The sequence below is a fragment of the Styela clava genome, chromosome 8, assembly GCF_964204865.1.
Source record: "Styela clava chromosome 8, kaStyClav1.hap1.2, whole genome shotgun sequence".
NCBI lineage: Eukaryota > Metazoa > Chordata > Ascidiacea > Stolidobranchia > Styelidae > Styela > Styela clava.
The window spans coordinates 9,106,740-9,132,803 of NC_135257.1; the positions used below are offsets into that span (position 1 = coordinate 9,106,740).

General features: G+C 36.0%; 1 protein-coding gene across 1 annotated transcript; it reads left to right on the forward strand.

The window, feature by feature from the left end:
- The first annotated feature begins 6,705 nt into the window (after positions 1-6,705).
- Positions 6,706-25,981, forward strand: LOC120345297 (solute carrier family 23 member 1-like). The gene is made up of 13 exons (XM_039414691.2): positions 6,706-6,823; positions 7,198-7,387; positions 18,884-19,025; positions 19,536-19,702; positions 19,873-20,077; positions 20,504-20,685; positions 20,764-20,884; positions 21,233-21,369; positions 21,691-21,858; positions 22,038-22,158; positions 22,249-22,421; positions 23,696-23,877; positions 25,269-25,981. Exons 2-13 carry the CDS (start codon positions 7,254-7,256, stop codon positions 25,457-25,459), a joined length of 1,923 nt encoding a protein of 640 aa, XP_039270625.2. The 5' UTR covers positions 6,706-6,823; positions 7,198-7,253; the 3' UTR covers positions 25,460-25,981.
- Positions 25,982-26,064: the final 83 nt, after the last annotated feature.

Below are 26,064 nucleotides of genomic sequence, written 5' to 3' on the forward strand. Positions count from 1 at the left end.
GGTCAGAAGGTGTTGTCTGATTGTTAGTTAGCAGGTAATCTGTTACTCTATTAATAAGCGTGAAAATACCACCAGTGTTCCTGCAGAAAATAATCAGAAGCTCTTAGCGACATCAATTCATTGATACACAAACTTGGCACTGTCGAACGATGATTAGTGTGTAATTTTTTTCAGGAAAAAGGAAAGATAACCCATTATCAGCTGATTATGTCCCATCAATATTTGAATTTTCGCCATCACCAGAGGGGAAAAGAATAGTTTGAAAAAGATGGGATTCTGAAGAAAGGCAAAGGGCAGGACCATTTCAACAAATTCTGTTAACTTGTATGCGTTGCAATATCCCTTTGCAGTTGTTAGCATAAACATTTAATATGTCTTCCGACTAGACCTACCACATTTTAAAAGAAACCGCCTAAACCCATTTTCACTAGAAGAACCATAACACTGTCAAATATTTGATAGAAATTACCCCTCAAGGCATCATATCTTCCATTTGAAAGGGCTGTAGAGGCAGATACGTTTTTACTCTAACTAAATTATGAAATGTTACTTCCAGGTTTTCTTATCTATGCTAATAGATATCTTGATGTTAGTGACTCCAATTGACCCATGCATGCCACACTGAAAATTCCCACGTGTACCGAACGCATTTGGAGCCTTCAGACCTTGAAAACAGTCGAATCTGAGCACGATGGATTCATGTGAAACATTCAATATGCATTTATAAGCAAAAATATCCCATCCTGAGCAGAACCGATCCATAACCTTCTGCCTAAGAAATCAAAACATTAGACAAATTGGTGTAGCCTACTGTGCGCATTCACAATCTTTGCGAATAAAGTATGCCTTTTGACTAAGGAAAATTTAGCATTGAAATGGTCAACCTCAATAGAAACCTGGTATCTGCAGATAAAACCATTTGTTTTCTAAAGATACATTTTTGATGTCCTTTTTTTTAAATATAATTCATATTTACTGTATAGTGTGTGATACATTTGGTACCATGAATACCATTTGCAAATTAGCTTGAGTAACACCCCTCTCAAACGAAATTTTAGACTCTCAAGTCTCAAATCATATCCTTTAATATTTTTTGAACAAAAGGTTGCGGCTAGCCGGTTACCTATCAGAATTTCCTTTCAGATCACAAAGTCGCAATATTACGCCTCGCTAAGTTTCATTTGCAACTGTATTTGTTTGTAGTATCGGTGTCCAACTTTAGACTGAAACCTTCACTACCAGACCCACCAAAACAAACGAAAATTTTTTTTTTTATAGAGCCGTATTGAAGTTGCTTTCGTTCAAGCACAATGGACATTTGGTCTCCACCAATCCACAGTAATCACAAGTTACTTTGTCATTACGATAAGCATCAATAAATGGATACGTATATTATGTATTATCAAGTTACACAAGCTAAGGTCTTGTGCCACTGTGGACTTGTTGCAACTTATACATTGCCATCCATCTATTATTCTATTCCATGGTCACATCCATAAATGTAAGATAATGAATACAGATATCATGATCGACGACACTAGCTTTGCAATAATTAGAGTTTTCATAAAATCTAACGATCAGGTGGTGAAATATATGTCCATGTCCCACCACAAACACTAGTCGTAAATGAGTTTGATTACGGGTAGCATATCTTTTTACCAATGACAATAAAAAGACATTTTGGGTCGGTTGTACAAGCACCTTTAGGATAGTATTTATCTGGAGAGGAATTGTAGGTGTACAGTCCTTCGTACAATTACCATTCTATGTCGGGATTAGTTAGCCAGTTTTTTTTTATAAGCATGGAATTGATGGTGGGGGATGTCGTAACCGACCAGTGGTCGTGTGAACCACCCTCAGTGGGGGGAGAGCTGCAATCCTTTCGCACATAACTATCCCAGCGTGGGATTGGAACCTGTGAAACTACCAGGGTGATGAGATGCCACCAAGCAGTCCTGCCAATAGATGATATCCAAATCGCGTGACGTTACGGATCTTTTGAAAAAAGTGAAATATAACTAAAGATCTATTTCGTAAGTTCGTACAGCCAACGGCACAGTACGAAATAACCATTTTCAACAGCCAAGAAAAACGAATACGTATAATCCAACTGACAGGGTCGAACTGGACGTTTTTGTTTTTGCCGTCCAGTTAAACAAAGTCACGTGACCCGTGCAATTTTTTTACAATTTTTCACGGGAACACCGAATACCGATTGCTCGCTCAACGAATGAATTGCCCAAGGTGCGGGACCACCATGATTGAGGAAATAAATAGAGCAAACAAGCTTGATGGAGTAAGGTTCCGGAGCAGAAAAAGTATTTACCGAAACTCTGCAACTATTAGAAAGAATTCGTTTTTCGAAAGTAGCAAAATCGACTTAATAAACCTGGATATACTATTATATTATTGGGCCCTTGATATACCACAAAGACAAATAGCATATGAGGTAGACGTAAGCCCGCGTATAGTCATGGATTGGCTACATTTTGTACGAGAAATATGATCGATGGAATTGATCCGAGATTTAAAAAAGATAGGCGGGCCGGACAAAATAATTTGCGTCGATGAAACTCTAATAGCCAAACAAAAACCCTTGGTAACAGAACCGCAGAATGCATTAAACCCATATGGATTTTTTGGGGTATATGTTTACAAACATGAGAAAAATATATGCAATTGGTACCAGAATCCGGTCTTACTAAAACCACAATAGAGGTTTTAATAAAAGCCAATATTGCACCTAGGTCAGAAATTTGGAGTAATTGTTTTACATCCTATCGAGGTATAGAAAGAATGGGAACAGGCTACACCCATCGCACGGTAAACCATAGTCTGACTCCAATGTATGTTAATGAGGAAATAATAAATACGAACGCAATTGAGAACTTTGATCTTACTATGAAAGAAAAATTCAGGAAAAAGACTACTAATTACTAAAGATCCCTGGAGAACCGACGAAGAGCGACAGCACATATCATTCTTGGTCAAGCAAAATACATGCATCATGGAAATGAATGAAGCAGCCAAATTTTTATTCAACTCGGGCCAAATTATAGAGGCTATTCAAGAAAAAAAAAATGTCATCATACAAAACGAAGAAGGAACGTCCACAATTAGATATGTGTCGGATCGTGACCCTAGGATCGCTGATAAAAAGGCCACAGGAACTGCTGATCAGGGAAGAATATAAGGAAATATCGAGTCCAACGTATTCTTCACTATACAGTATTTCTCCACAATCGATAAAAGGTGAAGACGAACTGACTGTCGAACTAACTGACAGTGGAGAAGAATTAACTGACAGTGAAATTGACGGGGTGCCGATGGAAGACGTAGAGTATGTGGAAACAAAAAATATTGGTGACGATGCAAGCAGGCAATTCCCAGTGACGACTCCGGTGACGAAATGAGAGAAATCGGCAAACAGACAAAGGAGGGCGAATTTAGCTGTCGAGATGCTATCACCCCAGCTAATCTTATAATAATTGAATCGACAAATAAGGACAAGGAAAACTCGATGATAGAACCTTTTGTAAAAAAAACATTCGTACACAGCCTACCCGAAGCGAGGCAGCGTGCAATCGACTTTGAACACGGATTATACGAAAAAAATAGAGTTATAACGACTATCAACAATCCTGTTTCGGTTACCGATACAAGCAACGCAATACCATGGGACATCGACGCGGAAAACCGCCTAAAGAAATTAAAAAAGAACATGTATGGCTACATAATGGCTGGTAATTGCAACGAGCAACTGCGAAATTTAGGGCATGGTCGAGTAAAATCTGCTAGAGTATAATCTGAGTCGGCGATCTTGGGAATCGACAAACGTGAGAGTATTTTTTAATGAAGATGAAGACCAGGAAAGTGTATTGGAATATTTAAAACAAATTATCGAGTCGTTTACTCAGCAAGATGGGGCCCGACTTGCATGATCTTTTGAACCTCGTCCCATGCAAGGCCCCAAAAAGGCCGACAAAAATCATCGCAAAGGTATCGCCCGTACTTGCAAGGTTATACCCAGACGTTGTCGGAACGAACAAGCAATCCCATATGGTCGCTGATGAATAACGCAGTGGAAACAGAAAATTAAGAACCACATCACGCCATTACATAGCGATAGGAAATGAGTCAAATATTTCACAACAGGAAGCTAGTTCGAGCTTCCAAAAAAATTACACAACGGAAAATCATTTGCAAATTGTACAAAGGTATGAATGACGCCCTGCTGCTACCTTGTGACTGCAATATTAACTGGGGATTAAGATTAAAAAGACATAACCACCCGGCCAAAAGGATAAGATCTCATTGTAAAAAAGAAATGTATGTTTATATTTTGTGCTGCTAAGTATTATTTTATTATTATGATATTGAATTGCTGAAATTTTCAAAAAGTACTGGTTATTATTTCATAATAGGAGTATTCTCACGGAGCGGAATTGTTTAGATTAGTTTTCCAACAAACAGTATTCTATCTTAAAACCGAAACCAGTAATGAACCTCTCACAATCCAAAATGTCTCAATGAATTTGGAATTGAAAATGTTAACGCTTCATTTTTTAGATAAATCCAATCAGTACTGGAAAAGTTTCGTTTACAGGATTGGTTCGTCAGCATATGTTCCGATATTATTTTGTATATCTCTGTGCAAATGACAGTCCAGAATAACGGGATCATATAGCTAGTTGCAATTTGATAAGAGTAAGTTGTTGATAATATATGAGTATTTACCTCAGCATAAATCTTGTGATAACATACATATTATAATATATATTTATTTTTCCTCCGGACTGTGTTATTCATCTTTTACGTGCAGTATTAATTCGTAACGTATTCACCACTCACGTGAACTCATACATTGGAGTATATCTTTTGTACACGTGATACATTGGTTGTTCACGTCATTGGGCGTGTAAATTACCGCCCAATTCACGCCATCTTATCCAGAGTTAGATCATTCAAAAATCGAATACTTCCAATCTGTGAATGAAACGCACGTGTTCATATCAGAAGTATATTCGATTCATACTGACATAATATAGTTAAACAATCATTTAGGAGTCGTTTATCTGCAAATTGCCCTAGATTTGGTTTCCCACCTTGTGACCGTTGTGCGTTGCAATACGTAATATTTTAAATCAATTTGAACTTTAGAATATATTGCGTTCAAAATGACTAAGGGTCAGTGACTAAGGTACACATAAGTGTACACACAGTGGTTCTTAACCGCCAGTCCGCCAAATATATTCCAATATTATATTTCATTTGCATAATGCAAGGTACTGACGGCCTGCTCATTTTGTAATTTTAACTCCAATTGATGCGTAAATCAAACTTGGTTAAAAGTACTGCGCCCATTCCAAGTCCTGAATGTTTCGTTGTGTCTACTAAGAATAATATCACAGACCAGTTGAGCTTTCCTGCGGTACCACGTTGATGTCGAGGCATGAAGACTTGCCATTGTCACAGTTTTGGACTTGATTTTCCATACTTATTTACTTACGTGAGAAAAAACTTTGAAGGTTTACCAGTCCGCAAAATCAGTTTTGAAATTTTACTGGTCCGCAAGCTAAAAAAGGTTCAGACCACTGAATGAGGTGACATAAATCTAACACATTGACGTTATTAGTCCTTGAAAGATGGGGTGTGCCAATTGTTTGCTATAGTGCCAGAACGTTTCCGGCAATAAGACGCTGTACATACCGCAGCATACAGTGATTTCCGCGGTCAATCGAGTTTGGAAACCCCTGATCTAGATCGTTTGTCAAATACACAACAATTTTTTTTTAAGTTACAAATCGTTTTATCGCTAATAGCAAAAATATTTACCCCCTCCTAAATTTCAAAACACCAACCCCCCCCCCCCTCTAAAATAAAAAGCTGCGGAACATACTGGCAGCATACATTCCGGAGTGGCAAAATTTCAATCGATACAGTCACAAATATATATGTTTTTGATGCTAACTCGAACATCAATCAAGAAAATTGGCTCATACTACCAATCTAAGAGAATACGTTTTATTAATATATTTTCTGCAATCAAAGAGTCCGATTTGGAGCTGATGGGGTTGTCTAGTAAAAATGTAAGAGAGGCACGCATGATGAAGTCGCACATTTAAAAAATGAATTATTCTGCCTGAAACACATAGATGTGAAAGTTTCAACTTGTATTTTAGCGTTTGACAATAATTAGCCACGATAAGAATATTTAAAGCATTGTCGTACACTTATACACAGCACAATACATGCCCAAATGTGTTGTTGCAAAATGTTTACTATATGAATCACGACTTTTTCATACGAGAGAGCTTATCTCATACAAATACTTGAGAACTTCCTTTTTCATGCAATAAATTATCACGGAATTTATGTTCATATTGATATATAATGACAATGATGATTTGGGGCCACGGAATTGAAAAGCTATGATGCCTATTCTCGTGGAATGTTCATAGACAAAATATACACAAAATCTTTCCAGACACATAAAGCATTTTAGAGCAGAGATCATCTCATTTAGTCTGGCAATTCTCCTACGCACAGAACAAGAGCCTGAGTTCGATATCGTAACTTGAATAGAGCATCACAAGACGGTACAAGGCATTGGGCTTTTACTTTTTTATTTATGTTGGAACATTATCAAGATTAGAATAGTCCAAAATATAATAGATAGACTATATAATGTGTTGCTTACATCAATCAGATCAGGAACAGTGAATATGATTCAGAAGCCATCAAATGTCAAAATAATAGTATTGAACATTCACTGTCAGTTCAAGAACAAAAATACGAGCTAAAGCACAAGAAGAATTCGACTGTAAGTTTCAAGCCTTATCTGCATATATAAAATGTATTGTTTCGATTTTAGAATATGAACTGAATGGAATGTAACTATTCAGTCATTGAAAAAGAATTGGAAGTTCATTATTATGTCAGACAAAAATATAATAACATGATATTAGGCCTCTGGTTAAATATGTGTTAGAATCTTCAAATATTTTTAGCAAATCCCAGAAAGTCTCTGTGGACTATTATAATTTTAATCATGTAATTAAATTTCATTTGATGCTTCCAAATACACATCTGCTATTCTTTTTGTACAATGTCAAAATGTAATATATTAAACTTCAGTTGGTATTTAAGTAGCAATATATATTAAGTATTCAATTTCAAATATTTTATATATCTTAGAATCATAAAATTCTAGCAATTATCAAAGAAGGTGTGAATAGTTAGCACTATTGAAAATGACTGTAGAAAATGGAAGCAATATAACATCGACCTTACAAGTCGTGCAAAGCACTGAAAATCAAGGAAGGCCCGAAAATGAAGACATTTTATACACACCGCCAAACGTAGTAACAGCTCTTGTCGGCTTAAGGTAATTCATTACAAATACTATTTGTCTATATCGAAAATCTATCAATCTTAGCACAGTAGAGATCGACAGAAGTATTGACAATTTAGGTTGAAACGAAGTTTGCTTAACGCTGTTTGTCATTTCTTCTATTACTGATCCCCAACACCCCTTGTTGCTTGTACGACAATGACTTTTTGTCACAATCAATCATTTATTCGTCGTCACAAAAAACATCAAATGCACAAAAAATTGACACAGGAAATAAATATAATAATAATGAAAGTTGTGCGACAGGAGTCACATCATGAGCTACATTGGTAAATAATATTATGTTCACTTGTGAAGCGCTCACTCAATGGATCTCAATACAAACAATATCTAGTAAAAACAATGTGATCGTCAAATTTGACGACGCTTTCTGGCTCCGAACGGTTGCGAACGGCGGAACTACTGCGCCGTCTGTAGTCACTCGAAGTAGTGGAAAGAAACAAGCTATCAATCATGTTGTACATCGCCTGCCACTCGATTCCGTATTGTGGCCAAAACAAGAGTAAAATATCAAAAAGCATGAGCCAAAATAGTTCAACCGCTACCTGTGGCACCGTTTGACAAGAAGATGAGCTCGCATTGTTGCAACATAATTTCGAAATGTGTCCACTACTCGGGTTTGTCGAATCCCTGACTCGACCCATCTTTAAATAGCTATAGTGCTCATTTGACAATTTGGATATTACCCATAGTTGCTTTGGATATTACACAGTCGGGGTGAGGTTAGTGATCATCCAATATAAATGTTCTCAGGAAATCTTAATAAAGAAAGAGGCGTCATTTGTGATATCCAAGATTATCACCAATAGCAATAGTTTACTCAACACTCCGTGTTGAATAAGAGACATTTTCTATAGTTTTTCATTGCTCTTTTGTGTACTAAGTTTCTGTGTCATATCTTGGCTATAACTGACGTCATACCAAGCTATAGAAATGTTAGGCACACGGAGCAAGAATGGATTTGATGTCTGGTGTAAAAATATGGATGAAATACTTTTAAATTTCTGCAACTGGTAGCCTATCTTTACTGGATACCAAAAGACAGATTGACAGTGTTACAGCGCCATCAGTGTCCCGAACATTAAAATACAAAATATAGCAGTAATAACAAATAACAGCCTTTATAGATAAAAATACGGGTTGTCACAAAAGATACACTTCGCGGAAAGTGAAACTTCTGTACATCAGGGATGAGAAGCAGTGAACTTTTCTGCTATAGCGAGGTCATAAAGCTCATGTGAACTAAATTCAATATAATTCTCAACTATAAAACGAGAATATCGGTCAGAGACCGAAGACTGATCGATCGAAAGTTAGGGGATCCCCAAAACAGCGCTCATACTCCATGGTGACACCTTGTGTCCCATCACTAATTAATTAATAACTCGCTAATTATACGACATAATTCATCCAAAATCAATAGGCTTCTGGTCCGACATATGATGAATGCACATGCAAAATCTGGAGCAGATTCCATCTTGCTTTCGTTAGATATCGCGTGCATCTAACAGACATACAGACAAATACCTATCAACATACTCACCGATTAAAATCGATAAGTAATAAGTCAAGTGCCACCATTTCACGGGCGGTGGAAAATAGCCCGCTTGACGACGCCCACTTTGAGTACCACGGTTGTAGGCATTCAGACGAGAATGGTGACAGCTTTCTGTGCAAGATTGCGATACTCGGGAACTTCTAGTAGTGCTGCCCAAAATTCCTTGTAGTTTGTATATGTTTTGAACTCTGCGTTTTGTACCGAATCTGATCGTGAATTTCTGAAAACATTCTATGCTTTTTGGAATGAAACCAAACAAATTTAATAAATTTTTACGACAAGAGCATTTGTGTACCGTTAATAAGGTATCAAACTGCTACAAAATTACAATTATGACATTTACAATAAGAACATGCAGATAACAGAAAATGTCAGACGTAAGTTGTGCGTAGATTTACATGAATAGGTCAGATCAGTGATTCTTAAACTAGGTTTTGAGAGCCGCAACAACCTTTCCTGCGGTTCTTGTTAATGCTTTAAAAATTAACTACTTTCAAAGAAAATTTTTATTGAAAACTAATCATTGACTTGAAATTAAAATGCGGAAATCTATTAGTCAGTCGAATGGATTCCCCCGTGTTTATTTGCGTAGCGTTTACTAATCTACAAGATGCAATAGTGACGCAACAGTAAGCTTTTCCGCGGCCACTCGGACACTTTTCACTTGGAAAGATTTTAGACATGGCTGTAATCATTGGCTTGCTTTCGTGGTGTGACAATAAATGATACAGTTTCAACTATTTTATCACTAAATGTTATATAAGCAATAGCAATTCACTCTGTCATTTGTGCCGTTTTTACAAAATCATGCAACATTCTTGTCCCGCTTTCATTGCCGATCGTTGGCGGGTCAAGTTCCACGTAGCTGATCAATCTGTGCGTCGTTTCGCGAATGATAATTATGGTAACAGAACATAATCTGTAAATTGTTTTACTGGTTTTAACCATGCGTTAACCAATAAATATTTTTTCCTTTTTCGTACTTGATATAAATTACGCTATGTACTTCTATCGAGTTTGTTCATTGTAATTAAACATGAGAAATTTGATCAAAATATTTCGTAGAAAAATTTAAGTGATGCATTCAACTTTTCTCTATCATACACGAATACCGGTACTCCCGTAGTATCTGTACCAGGTTAGGGTTAGGCCATAATTCTATTCGAATTTCTCTTATTACGAGTTCGGGTACTGTCTGTGTTAGCCAAGTAAATATACCCCCTGTCTATAGTCAGTTCCTTTACACAACTTGATGTAAAGTAGGCGAACAAAATTAAATCCCTCCATATTGGTACACGTACTTCTGGAGCGCCCAATTACCGTATATCAGGGGTGGCCATCGACTAAAATTGTCAAAAGAGCTCGCGATCGCCCGATCTGTAATGAGGTCATGCACAAATCGATAGAGGTTAGATAGAGCTGATCCAGGGGTTCGACGAAGGTCCTCTGAAACATTTGTATATCATTAAGTTATTTATAACATCAAGTCTATTAATAATGTAAATATAACTTTATTTCACTGGAAATATTCAAACTCCAACTCATAATATATCTTAGCTATGTGTAGTTTCGCACAGATATGCGTTTCTGTGGTCCTGACAATGATTGACCTCGGTGTACTCCATCGAAAATTTCGCAGGTTTGGGCGTACTTTTGCATTATAACATTTTTAGATGCTGCTTTCTGCTTATAGATTCTAAATATTCGAGTTGTTGTGAAAAACGTTAGGAATTCATGCTGAATATTTTAAATCAACGTTCTCTGGGTATTATTTCAAATCCCAAATCTCCGAACTTTCATTTTTTGTTATACAGGGCGTTCGAAAAGTTTCGCCCGATTGTAAAGTCTTTAAAATCGAATTTTTTTTTTTTTCAATTTCAAAAAAGATTTATAGTCAACCTGTTTCTAATTGGATGGTATAGATCAGGGATGGCGAACCACTGACCCGCGGGTCACAAAGTGACCCACCGCGTTTTATTTGTGACCCGCCAAGCGAAGGCACGAATAAAATAAAATGCTAATATATCAGTGATAAAGATTGATAAAACCGGCCTTAAATTAATCTAACAATAACTAAACTATTATAATGTACCGTCAGTTGGACAGTCAGGGAGGGCTGCGATCGCTCATATTCAAAATGTTGATTTCGGGCCGGTACGGTCATTTTTAAAACCCCTAATCTTGTACGCATGTATGCACCGCTGTGTACCGTTATTCAGCTATTGGGCCTGACATCGTTTATGACATAACAATGCAATTGATCTGTTCATTTCTCGCAACGCCTGTCTTTTTTGGAAGTGCATCTGCAGACTGTTTTAGGGGTTATACGAGAACTAGATGCTACTTTGCATTTTACTAGTTTCTCGCCTACAATGCCGTTGTGAAAACAAAATCTTTCAGACTTGGAATGAAAATCTAGAAATCTGATATTACAATGGGGCAGTGTGAAAGTGGCTTAATGTGGTTGGAAGCTGATCGAAAATTATAACACTATCAAAGTGGAATTACCTCCAAACACTAGAACCGTAAAATAATTTAACGCATCATCCTAAACGTTTTTGGTAATTCATATGCGTTTTTTTCGTACTCTAATATCATAAAACCGAGTGCCATAAAAAGTCTCTGATAGAAGTACTGCATAAGTAAAGCCCAAAACTACACCAACACCAGCTTATAAGATTCGTTTCAGAAGTTTCTTATATATACAAACGTGAATTGAATATCTGTGACCCACTTTCTTTTATTCCGCGATAAAATTATAATTTTTGACCCATTCATTGAAAAAGGTTTGCCATCCCTGGTATAGATGTTGAATGTTGTAGTTCCCATTTATCATGCATCAAAATTTATTCAAACTTGCAATTGGTATTGCTATGAAATCGGGCGGGACTTTTTGGACACCCTGTACAACAGGCTGGTCCATGCACACATTCTGTGCTGCCCGCAGAACAATTTTAGCGTGCACTAAATCATTGGCAGATATTTGTATTTATTGGCAGAACATTCTTAAGTTGTTTTTAAACTATTCCAACTGAGAATTTTGTAATCCCGACGCGAGATTAATTTTTGTTAAAAGCACGGAATTTCAATGTTGTATCTTTAAACCTCAAGATGGTGCCAATGCGGGAATGACGTCCTGTGATCGGTACAAGAAGAATGAATTGTCTTTTGCAGACGGGGCCATGCCGATGAGATGAGTTGCGCAAGTAACTCCTCAGTTGGAGAGACGCTTTGTGGCTTTATTTTAGTAAAACGCTCCTCTATTTTCAAGTGTTGGTCACAGTGTGTTCCCCAGCTTTTCATTATAGGGGGGTGTTTCGAAATTTAGGGGATGGTAAATAATTTGCTATTAGCGATGAAACTATTTGTATCCTTAAAAAATTGGTATGTATTTATGAGGGTTTCTCCAAGTTGATTGACAGCGAGGCAAAATACATAGCAGAATAAAATTGGATGGTCAGAAAAGAAGATCGACAAAAAGTGCGCGACGGCACGGCTGGGGTTCAAGGCGCGCTCAAGCACCCTGAGAAAAATTCGAGAAATAGGCACCAAAATAGGCTCTAAGCTTGATTTTAGATACACCTAGCATCGCAGTTTGTTATGTAATAAAATGAATATTTATAATAGTTAGCTGATAGAATTCCCGAGAAATAAGGAACAAGCACGGTTTTCAACAAGTAATTTGCAACTGATAGTAACTAATGAAAGTACTTGCTCATCTAGCATATGACATCGTATGAATGGCTACTTATGACTTGTTTTGTTACACAAAAAACATCCCAATGTGTATGTATATATAAAAAACGAAATGCCATAATTTAGTTTAGTTAACATAGTGTATGTATACATTGTATTTATAGATATATGTGTAATTCGAGTTCGCTCGAAATCAAATGTTCAAAACGTGGCTCCAATTCATTACATTGTATTCCAAATAACGCATTCAAGTGATTGTCTGCCAGTCTCGACCAAAGTTTTAATTTGTTAGGGTTCACAATTGTGTTGTTAGAAAGCCTGATGCTGGAAAATTAACTTTTTTATCAGGAGAAATGACTTCCAAAACTTGCAGCATACTTTCTCCCGAAAATTGCCCCTCAACAAACGAGCGATTCTTTTTCAGCAATGTTACGGGCTACACTCTAACTGGCCAACAACGTAGATTCATTTTTCTTTTCATTTTTTCTAACATGTTTGTTTGACTTTTGTATGAATTGAGCAATGAATTAAATTTTGAAATGCGCGTCAACTGATCATAATGGCGCATAATGTTATATAGCTTCAGAACTGAAATATTTTGTTGGCAAGGAAGACAAACCGTTGAAGTTTGATTCTTTTCAATAAAAAAATAAAAAACGCTTTCATTCATCTACAAAAACGTCTGTTTTAGTTAACGTCTGTGTCTAGTTTTCGTTTTGTGACATCTTTAAGCTTTCATTATATACGGCTGATATCTAAAATACTGCAGTGTGAAATCCTAATACGAATACGTATACATAAAATACCGGCATAATTCAATTGTTACGAAATAAACGTGCTTAAACTGCTATAATGATGTAACGATAGAAGGTATCTAAAACTCAAAAGTAAACACATAAAGTGTTAAACTATTGCGCTCAAGTTAAGCGGGCCATTTTAAATCGTTACGCGGGACTGCGGACTGCGATTTGGAAACCCTAATCTACACTGATAAATATGCCATAGTCTATATCAGTGGTTCTTTACCGGGGCCGGGGGCCCTCCAAGGGGGCCACGAAGCAGCTCAAGGGGAGCCACGACACAAGGCTAAGGAATGATCATAAAGCGACTCCGTTTGCATACTTTCCTTTTAATTAAAATAAGATTCTTCGTTCATCCGTTTATTGCTTGAATAGGTGTTTGCTATCGCATGGTGTATTCACTTTCTTGTGTGTGAATTGTTTGATCATAATGGAACTTGGAATCTACCAATCAAAATAGTTCGCCGGTAGGCCGTCTAACCTGTAGACGGGCAATTTCACCAGACTGTCAGATAACCTTTGCTATCGTATTAGAGACGCAAAAACCCATTTGTAAATTCATAATGCTCAAAATACGAAAATGGAACGACAGTTACGTTGGCTTTGGCTTTACCAAAGTAAACCGAGATGACAGAAATGTGCTCAATGCTTGCATTGCTCGTATGTAATTAGCAATAAATCATTACGTCCATCTACACTCCAAAACCACCATGACAAAAAATCAACCCAGGGTGAAAGGTCTGGTTTTGTCAGAGAATGAGCCCGGTCTTGAATGCAGCTATGAAGTGGCGTATCAGATTCTTACCTACTAGATCTAAAAACCGTCTTGGTGTTAACAGTGACATTCGTCTGGCTATATCAAACCGGTGTCCAATATAAGAAACCTTGTCAGACAGTCCCAAGCACAAGATTTCCATTGATTGTATACTAGAAAGCTTTTACTTTCTTGTCTGTGGTTTGCTTTTGCATTTCATAAAAGTCGTAATAACATAATACAATCCAACACATTTAGTTTTTTGGAATGGCGAACAAGGGGGCCACAAGTGCAAAAAGACGCCGGAAGGGGGCCACGAGCCATAAAAGGTTGAGAACCACTGGTCTATATACTTAAATACCCTTATAATTGAGTTAGGAATTACAGTGTGAAATCTCACCTCAAAAATTATTGATGTTTGAAATTTTAGAAGGGGGTGTAGGGAAATCACTGGTTGGTCATGGGGCAGCAGTGACGAACCGCAGAGCTGACTTAGCGCCGCGCGATCCAATTTTTTTTAGCTGAGTCCGGAGTCCCAACTTAGACGGACTTTTTTTTGCGATAGCACCTGGCCTACTCACGCTACAAGTAATAAAATTAGTCAAACATAACAATCCATCATACAATGAGTCTAATAAAAACGGTGGCCAAAGTTAACTGAGATTAATAAACGAATTTCTTCACCCACAGGGCCACAACAACGTTAAACCACAGTGTCTGGTGTGTTTTCAAGTAATATCTGTCACGAAAGAATGTAATTTTGGGCGAAATTACAAAACCAAACACGAGAACAGATACCGAAAATACCACGGCATTTGACTGAAGGCAATTTTAAAATAACTAAAGGCTTTATATGACTTCTTTAATTAAAAAAACTGATCAGAACAGTAAACTCTACATCTTAAATATATTCAAAGTGAGTGAAAACTCGCGATGTTTTGATCACTTTTGGGCTTTATCCGACTGCGTCACGCCAACCTCGTAATTCCTGTTTTAAAACACACAACCTGCGCTGCATGAAACTGGTTCGAGGCAATTTTTTGAGGTATGTTATCAAATTTCTTAACATCAGACGCGATCGACCACCTAAGACGTGTTGGCTCGACCTGACGTGTTGGCCACCTCTGCCATATATCAGCGATATTTGAGAGTCCTAAATCTAGGATGGATTACATGACATCATCAGGGCGTCGCTTATTCACAGTTATTACGTTGTTTTTTACGCTTTTAATCTTTAATCTGAACGCGGTAAAATGTGCTGACTGAATGTGGCAATTTTCGATACATATCAATATTTGGTATACATCGTAAAGATGATATCAAAATTTCGCTTGCGTTGCTGAATTGAAATAAGTAGTCGAAAAATTTACGTAACTTCCAGAAGTATTTTCTTAAGATCGTATTTCGAAACAACCTGAATTTATTATTTCACAATTGAATACTCAATATATATATTTCGCTTAGCTGAACACTAAGATAACTATGTAAAACCATGTAATGGTAACTGATCCGAAAACCAAAAACGATAAAGTGATGATTATTTCATACTTCGAATGCCAGCCATTTCGCTTGGAATTTTATGATTTAAATATGTATCTAGATTCTAGAATAGCTATTAAAAATGAGTAACCTGGGTTGTAAATCAAATGGGAACTGCGTGAAAGTCAAAAAATCACAGAGAAAATTATACGACTATTTTTAAAAGAAGAATACCCGTTGAAGCGCAAGTAAAGTTTAAATTATTATACAAAAGTTAGACTCCGATGATATTCGAACCATGTAGTTAAAATCTGAGTGATCTGTCCCAGTAATTTTGTTAATATTATTTGATGTTATTATCTTCAAAGTACACGTTCGTCATTATTAAATACGGAATGCCATATATTTCGATTGCATGTGTACAGTGATATATCGAATCGAATATATTTCTGATAAAAGAAATCTGGCGTTTCAATGTATATGTTGTGTTTCATTATCTTTAATACGATTTCATATTAGCATACCGATTGATACAAATATTTAAATAACGCGAATATCATCACTTTCACCTGATAATCGATTCAGATTCTATGAGAAAGGTATAATCAAATACTTCGAAAAATTGTAAAAAACAGCTATCGTGCGTTTTAAAAATAGATTTGTGATTTGTGCATCATCTTATATTATTGTCGCTGTTGCTAAAGACAATCCAAAACTTCTAACTATCATTCCGGGAAAAGTCTCTCAAAGTCTCATAATGTGTTGTATGATATCAACTGTTTATTGATTAATCTAGAGCAGTGGTTTTCCACCAGCGTTCCACGGCAATTGAAAAACAAGGAGTGAAGATCATTGCTGAACTAAACGAGATTAGATTATAAAACAGGGTGAAGTTGAAAAGAAACTCTTTCGCCCTTTCTTTTTCAGTAATCTTGCATTTTTTAATGAATTATTCAATTCAGATATTTAGTATCTCGCATTAAATATTGTTTAAAAAATGGAATACGGAATATGTTAATAGCGATGTAGCAAGACATTATAAAATATTTTATCCCACCACGATGTCACGACTCGAAAACAAAGATTTTTCGAGCTAATATCAAGTTCTTCTATTCCGATTCAAACCGGTCATTGCGCCCTGAATTTACATTTACATAGAATTGGCTGTCATTCCGACGGATATTACGAACATTGTTTTGTACCCGAGAGCGTATCCCACTATGATATAAATACACAATATATTTATCAGAGAATTCCAGTGATTCACAAAGCTCAGAAGAAATGCTCAGTAACATGAATATCATTGAAACCTAGATAAATTACTTATTATAATTGATTTAATCGTATAATTATTTATTTATAAAAAATGTATAATATGTTAGTATGGGATTTTCAAAATTCAAATTGATCAATGGCGCAAAAGACCACTGAAGTTATAAGCGCCATAAAACATGTAACAACAACAACTTACTCGCGCAAAAAGACATTGTTATTCTTATTTAACAATTTGGTAAAATCTCGATCGAGCGACCTGTGAACCGCAAGCAGGAAGTAAACAAGGAAGAAGAACTTAGATTTCAATGAACAATTTCCCAGTGATTTTGCTACTTGATCAAAGTGGAGATATTTTTTTTATTTGCCATGAACATATAACCAGTGGCCGAGTTTTTCGCTTGAAATGTAAGCCGATATGATAACGCCTAGTTCGTTTACTAGCCGCAGGTCAAATCTCTTCAAACGGCGAGAGAATTGATTCATGCAACAACAACATTTTTTGTTAAAGTATAAATGTTTTATTCAGCTAATTGTATGCAAATATAAATATTCTGAAAATCTAAACTTTTTTAATCTTAGTCCATGTCATTTTACTGATATATATATATTTGCAACTAAGCAAAACAAGTTACGTGCTCATATGAAATTGCGTAGTCATGGGCTAAAAATATCCCTGGTGTTTGAAAATACCACTAAAGAGTTGCGATAAAATTATTTAAAAAAGTATAAAAAAATGGGCGGTTGTATATCACATTCTATTTAAAATGGCGCTTTATATATATATATATATAAAGGATGAAAGGATGAATATTTATCAGAAATAAAATGTGCTGTGTGGGAGTCATCATTGTAGGTGTAACTGACATCGACATATCTGATATCTTCTCCAGATGAACTGTTGGAAATAGTGATTTAAGAACACGGGGAAGATTTTATTACCTGCGTTTAATAGGTTCTCTGTAATTTTTGGGGTTACAAAAACAAGGTTGGGTTACCGACAATATAGGGCGAGACCGGTGTTCAATTGTTAGTAATAATTTTTTAGATCATGTCACGTTGACTTAAAAATTTACGACTAGAATCAGAGATGGCGCAGTTGGAAGAATTTAGTAATATCAAACATTCATGTTTGCGCGGAATTACCAGCTTTCCTCTTTGATTCGGCTTTGAATCTTGTATTTACTCCTTCCATATTTAGTTTTAAAATCATTTAAAATTTATTCATTGTTTATTAATTAATTAAGAGCATTGTGTGAAAAGTGTACTTGCACTATGCAATTCAAATTCTTTTTTTGTTATATCACACATCATATGTCAGTATGTTCGGGCATAATATTGTGGGTGCTCCCGAAGTATTCGTATCAAGATAGCGTACAACCTGAACATAGTATGTGTTAGGGTTGTTCAGGTTGCGCGTCATCTTGGTACGAATGCTTCCGGAGCGCCAAATTTTGCATGTTAGACGTTGATGCATGATGGTTTACAAGATTCCCACTTGTTTGTATATTTCCTATCTGCGAAGTTCAAAAACGAAATGAAAAACGTGTGAATTTATCCCGTTATAATTCAAGTACATTCAAATGCTCGTCAATAGTCTACTTGATCACGTCAGGCACTTTTGAAAAAAAGTTATAAACACGTTGAAGCGCAATGTCCGAATGCGCGTTGGTTAATTCCCGGTAAACGAAATTCAGTTTTAAGCGCCGGTTAATCCAGATTTATGCCGAATACTTTATCCGAGCTTGAATAATACAGACAGGCAGCGAGGAGATTAAAAAATAATAATATTTTGATACCTTTACTGCATTTAGGGCGACGGTGAACGTCTAAACGCATAAAAGTAAAATATATTTTTGTTGTAGCTTATATATAAAGTATAAAATGGTTGACGAAATATGCATATCTAGTATTGAGGTTACTTCTAACGGCGATGATATCGATACGAACAGAAGAAGAAAAGAAAAAGAAGCCGAGGCAAATGCTGATGATGTCTTATACGGAGTTAACGATAACCCACCCATTGGGTTGACCTTTATTATGGGAATTCAGGTGAGAAAGGTTGTTTATTGAACATAGTACGAGCACACGAGTGCCCAGATAATAATTCAGTGTCATTGTTACATATCTGAAGTAATATCATTATTACTAGAAACAGAAATGGTTGTACTTGGTGAATTGACGATGCGACAGAAAACGGGAACGACTCCGTAAAATATGTCACCTTGTCACTTTTTTTCATCTATTATTGTTGGGAATTCAGGGGCACGTTTCCACTCAAATTTGCTGATTCAAAATGGCACTGCATAGGTGAATTCCCGGCTGATCGATTGCTGCCACCTCGTTTTGAGCGAATTTTAATTTTAATATTTTTTATTTTTAAATAATTATTTCGGATAAACACAATTTTTTTTGAAAATCTATCGTATTGGCCGAACCCCCTCCAATTCGAGGAAATCTCTGCTTTGACATAAATAATGCCATTTTAACCTCCATGTTTGGTCCAGAAAGTTAGTGTCAAATCAGGAACACATTATAATACAGTATTGTTTTACATTTCAGCACGTTCTTCTCTCCATCGATGGTGTCATTGGTATTCCGTTGATGTTATTTGGAGTTTTGTGTTTTGATGACAGTCCAGAAACCGAAATATCAAAAACAAAAATAATAGGAGCATTCTTTTTCTTGGCGGGAGTCGTGTCGTTTTTTCAAACGACATTTGGTGTAAGGTGTGTATTATATTATTATTCTTCATAGTGGATATTTTAAAATACATACAACTATCACCAGTAGCGACGAAAATGTACCGGCATTTGCTAACGTATAAAACAAGTAGTTAATGAAGTAGTTAATAATTGAAAACATTTCATAATTTATGTCACACATTCATCTATTTCAGATTGCCAACAGCTCAAATTATCTCATTATCTTATTTTGTTTCTCTCACTGCGTTGATGAGAGGTGAGAAATGGAAATGTCCTTCACGTATTGAAAACCTTACTGATATCAATTTTACTTGGTCATCAAACGTCTCTTACCTGTATCAAGATATTGACGGTGAATTTCTCGGAAGCGATGAAGTTTGGCAGATAAGAATAAGAGAGGTAAACGATAGTCTGCATCGAAACTACTTATTTTTATATATCCAAGCATGAATCGCCAACACTAGTATCAAGATCACAGGTTGCATTCTCGGTTGCGGTTGCGTAACTATAATTTGAAATGTTCAATTTTTTTTTTCTTCAATACAGAGATGAATTTGGAAAATTCCGCTCATCGACCTGTACCTTATAATCTAGGTAATAATAGAATGTTACGAAAGAATAAATACTTTCGCTGGTCACGATTTCACGTATATAATCTCTCACTTCTTAGAACGTAAATTTCGAAAGTGTCTTTAATTATTTTAATGGAGTCTCAGCAAATTCGTCTTAATCGAATCCATCCAATTCTATCCGATTGACACTCTCATAAATTCATAATGTTACATTCATCATCGTTTTGAATGCAAACTTTATTTAAAAATATAGGCACAAGGAGCGATTATTATTGTCGGCATTGCTCAAATTTTTATCGGGGCTTCGGGAGCGATTGGAGTCGCCATGCGATTTATTGGACCATTGACTATTGGACCGTGCCTTTTTCTTGTGTCGTTTTCCCTTGCTGATGTGGCTGTCAAATTCTGTAGCATTTATTGGGGAATTCCGATGTGGTGAGTGTTTGTTTAATAATTATTCAATAATCATTGCAATAAAACTTATTATTTCTGGTATATACATACATTTTACAGCTATATATTGATCGTTATCGTATTCCAATACTTGTCCAAAGTCAATGTGCCGTTGCCTATCTGCAGCACAAGAAAGAAGAAATGTTCATCAACAAAGAAACCTTTGTTTGCGATGTTTCCGGTAATAATACATAAATTCGTATAGATATAAACACGGATTTTAAGCAAATGTACAGAAAAAGTAATCCTATTTTCATGTTAAATTCTTGAACTCCATAAACTTCCCAATAGATTATTTTCGTATTCACTGCAAAAAGTAAAATTGAACATTCTCTGTATGAATTGCATTGAGCGCCTTTGAAGTATTTCTAAGGAAGTAGTTTATTTAAGATTTGCGACTGCTAGTATTTAGAAATGTCGCGAACTCCAATAGATTCGAACCCAATCACTCCAAAAAATTATATAGCCTATTACACACTTTTATATATATATTATTTACCTAGTTTGTAAATGATTCGATTTTTTACAGTTTCTGATTGCTCTACTTTCCGGATGGCTTTTGAGTTACATTCTCACAATAACCAATGTTTTACCGCAAGATAAATCAATGAAATCCTTCAGAGCGAGAACAGATATATCTCCTAATGTTATTTCTAACAGCCCATGGTAAGATGAAAATAAATTGAACGATATAGGTATAAGTTAATGACCTGTGTATATAGTCTAATATTTGAAACGTGTATTGTTGAAAACAACATTGCCTGCATGGAACATGCTCATCGGTTGGATTGACTACTTAATCTACCTAAATCAATTATTCTGTTGTTTCCTACAAGAAATTCTTAATCCCTTTTTTTGTATTCCGCAGGCGCAGTCATCCGTTTTTATTTGGTTTCCACAAAAATTGGAAATGATGAAACTATTTACGACGGGTAGAGAAATAACATAACTTAACGAAATATTCAACCAAATTAATTCAATTTTCAGGTTCTCTTTTCCCTACCCTTTTCAGTGGGGATGGCCGACTTTCAGCATTTCAACTGTTCTGATTTTCATAGCCGCTCTTGTTGTTGGGATTGTCGACTCTTTGTGCGATTATTATGCTGGTGCAAAAATCGTTAAGAGTCCGGTTATTCCAAAGCATGCCATCAACAGGTAATTTGCATAACTTATTTTAGGGTAAATAAAAATATAATACGACTTTTGCAATAGAACCTCGTAAATACCTTACATTAAGGCTTCACTCAATTCCGCAACTAATACACGCTATTTTTGAAAATATTAGGTTACTAAGTAACGTCTTATACGGTATTAAAGGATTACTTCTATTCCAGGGGAATTATGGTTGAAGGGTTTGGGATTCTTGCACATGGACTAGTAGGAACTGGAAACGCTACAACCACATTTGCTTCAAATTTGATCGGACTTAAAGTGACCAGAATTCACAGTAGAAGGGTACGTTAGCGTCATACACAAACACAATGTAACATTAGTGATCAGCTGTTTATAGTTTATTTTATTTAACAGTAAAACGCAATTTTTCAGACACTTCAAGCAATGGGAATCATATTCGCAGTATTCGGACTGATCACAAAGTTTTGCAGCGTTTTTGTTACTTTGCCGCTTCCTGTGGTCGGAGGTCAACTATGTATTGTGGCAGGATTTTTATTTAGTGTTGGCGCGGGTACTGCTGCTTACGCTGATTTATCGAATACAAGGTAATTTTCATGGATATTGAACAAAAATCATTATCCTGTTTAAGGTTGGTAAAAAAATGATTTGGACAGTAAGTATTTGCAGACGACGAAAAAGATAGGTGACCGTACATTTGAATCCACGTACATTTGAACCCATGTGTAAATCCGCGGGTTCAATCTATATGCGAGTGCTAAAACCCATTACGTTAGGGTTAGTATGGGTCCAAAAATCCAAAAAAATAAATTACCATAGGTGCAATAGTATGCAGGTGCAATTGTCATGGGTTCAAATGTAATGGAACCAAAAGTTATAATATATAATGATGAAAATTGTGCCAGTTGGAGACTAAAACTTACACGTTTCAACGCTTTTTTTTCTAAATCATTAATTATGTACTATATATCGGTATATTTATTCTCCAGCGTGGAAAATAATGTGGAATGTAAGGTTAAGTTAAAAAATTCATTGACATATATATATATGAATTATTGAGATAGTTGATATCCAGGCTTGTCCATGCGACACATTCTTTTGTCCCATTCCCATCCCATAGCAATTATGCCTGTCCCATCCCATCCCATGGGATATCCATTGGAATAAAATTCAATAAAAGTTGTTAAATATAGGTTTAGTGTCTACTAAATAGGACTACATGTACGAAGAGACATGCAAAACAACAAAATTTACGGACTTTGTTAACTTTATATTCATAACTATTATACATGTGTTCACGAGGTATATTGTTTATGCTGAATATATTTTGCTGTTTATATTTTGCTCTATGCTCAAATATATGAACACGAAATCCATAACGAAATGTTTTACCATCATTTCCCGGAAAATCATACGGTTTTCGTGTCCCATGGGAAATACACATGTATGCTGTCCCATTCCATCCCATTCCTATGGACAAGCCTGTTTATATTGTTTTCTTTCTTTGCTACCCCAACTTCCGTGAACATTGTTTTTATTATTATTAATATTAAACAAGAGAGCGATGCTCAAATATATGGACAATAAGAAGAAAAATACCAACAAAAACGACAATATAATAAAACGATCCATATTTACATATCGTGTCCCACAGATAGTCATATACATATTATGTTTATGTTGGACGCCATAAAAATTAAATGCTCTATTTTTATTTGTATGAATCTGAATTTTTTGCATTTCTCGTATATATATATTAATCATTTCATTTTATCCTACAAAATTATTGTTAAAATTTGAGTTCTGCTAAGTCAAAACATTGCACGGGACAAATATAATATCCTTCAATATTTTTTAACAGAAACATGTTCGTTCTGGGGTTCAGTGTATTCATAGGTATTGCTTTTGAAATGTATCTAAAACAATATCCACAAGGAATTGACGTTGGAATTACTGAACTGAACGAAATATTTCGTGCAATACTAGGAACTGGAATGCTCGTTTCTTCTATCGTCGCCTGTATTTTGGATAACACAATGCCTGGTGGGTGTTTTACCAATTTTGCAACTAGAATAATTTGGTAAAATTTTCTTCTTAAGTGTCGAGCGAGAGCACTTAACGTTGGCACAATCTGGTTCACGTGATCGCAGGTCGCTTACATCAGGGATCGGCAACCTACGGCCCGCGGAGTAAAATAATCCGACCCACGATGTTTCACTGAAATCTAGCGACAAACGACATATGCATGTGAACAATTATTTTCGAAAATGAACATTACAAAGTACAAGCCGAGAACTAGGATTAGTGATGCCGATTTAAAAAATGTTCTTAGCTTGTCACATGTAATTTTTTTGCCAAGTAAGACGCCTTGAGTCCACGAGTATATATCCACGAAAATATGTGCGCCCTTCTAGATTTGCAATCCCTAATTTGGCCCTCGAGCGACAAAAAGTTGTCGCACCATGCAGGGGTGGATTATGCCCTTTTTGTGCCCTAAGCACTGGAGACTTAGGTGCCCCCATATGTGTAATTTAATTATAAAAACAATCAACCGCATAAGTGTATTATCCATTAAAAATAATCACAACCAACAGTAAATAAAACATTAATTTCCTAAAATTAACGTCGTATTTTCCGCATCTCGCGTTTGATGTCGATTTAAGTCAGTCTAAGTTGGTATTTGGGGACATTGCTGAATAAAAAAAATGGATTGCGCGGCGGTAAATCGGCTCTGCGTTATGGCCCACGCTTGAAAACAGAGGAGTGTTTTTGGTGAAATAAAGGCACAAAGCGTTAGAAAAAGGGGTTTGAATCTCGGGATTCAAAACTCAAACTCAAAAACGCTCTGCTAGTAGATACAAATATACGCTAAAATTGTTCTGTGGGCCGCACGGAATGTATCAGCATGACAGGGTTTGGACCACCCTGGTCTACCTTATCAAAAAACTCCAGACTTACAAAACGACTTATAGGCCCATTTTGTGTTCAATAAATAAGTTTCAGTGTTTATTTTTGATAAAGAAGGATAATATGATACTTGAAGACGAAAGATAAGCGAACATTTTGAAGTTTGAGTCGTATGGTAAACTCGTAATATTTTAAATAAACACTGATAAACTATATAAAACTCTGCTATAAAAATTTCTGTTGTGCCCCTCTTTGCTGGTGCCCTAAGCACGTGCTTATTTTGTTTAATGGTAATCCGGCGCTGGCACCATGGCGTATACATCATCCACCATCAAACTCATATTGGTCTCAGATGTAATTGAACTGGGTAGCTAATTCCATAAATTAAAATGGTAAGGCGGAAAATGAATAGGGGTTTGCTATATATATATATATAGTTTTGCTGTGGCATAGCCTGCGATAAATATAAAATCCAGGAATCTCAATCCGTTCAAAGTAATAAGAGTCGATTCTTTATTCACTATTAGGATCAACAGAAAGTCGTGGGCTCTTAAGATGGCAACACGGTGATATGACGGAAAACGAAAAAGAAGCAAACGATTCTGTATATGATCTTCCGTTTAAAACTGACTGTGGTTGGACAAGATTCATTCCATTTTGTCCCAACTTTGGGAAAAAACAAACGGAAAAAGAAGATGAAGAGAACTCCAGACTTTAAACCCGCCAAGACCAACACCGGAGATACAGTTCTACTAAATGCGCATTCTCACCAAATTGCGCAATTGCATTTGACAATTTTCATGCCGTCTGTTCCAATGCGATGATATGTTGGAGGACGAAGCGCTGGTTTACGCCTTGTATGGTGCATAAAAGTTCTTAGCGTGAAGGGAATTAAAAAAGGGAGGGATACTCTGTATATCATAGGATAGGACATAAGCAGTACCGAGTATTATACAGAAAACTTGCACCCGCTAGAAATGATAACCTTCAAAAAGTCCAAATCAATGTTTTTTTCAAATAGAGGTTCCGTCAATACAGTGGAGGGTTCTGCAACTGCAAGTTTTCTTTCAAACTCAGGAGTCTATAAATATAATAGTGTTTAAATATAATAAAATCCCTATTAGGTTTGTCACTATTATCAAACTTTTTACACTTTAAAGGTCCTTTTGTTTCGTCATTAGGAATATATTATATAGTTTATATAATTCAGACAACAGAATACAATCAAACTATTGCAAGAGGGCTCCTCGATTGTTTTACTAGGGTTTCGCTCCACAAAAAAGGTTGAAAACCTCTGATCAAAATCTATGATATATATTCCCA

What these genes read in the sequence shown, in the direction of transcription:
- LOC120345297 (XM_039414691.2), top strand. Translation starts at nt 7,254, where the DNA reads ATGACTGTAGAAAATGGAAGCAATATAACATCGACCTTACAAGTCGTG. An exon ending in GGCAGATAAGAATAAGAGAG is followed by an intron (nt 20,078 to 20,503) that starts GTAAACGATAGT and finishes TTAAAAATATAG; the next exon opens with GCACAAGGAGCGATTATTAT. An exon ending in TTTGGATAACACAATGCCTG is followed by an intron (nt 23,878 to 25,268) that starts GTGGGTGTTTTA and finishes ATTCACTATTAG; the next exon opens with GATCAACAGAAAGTCGTGGG.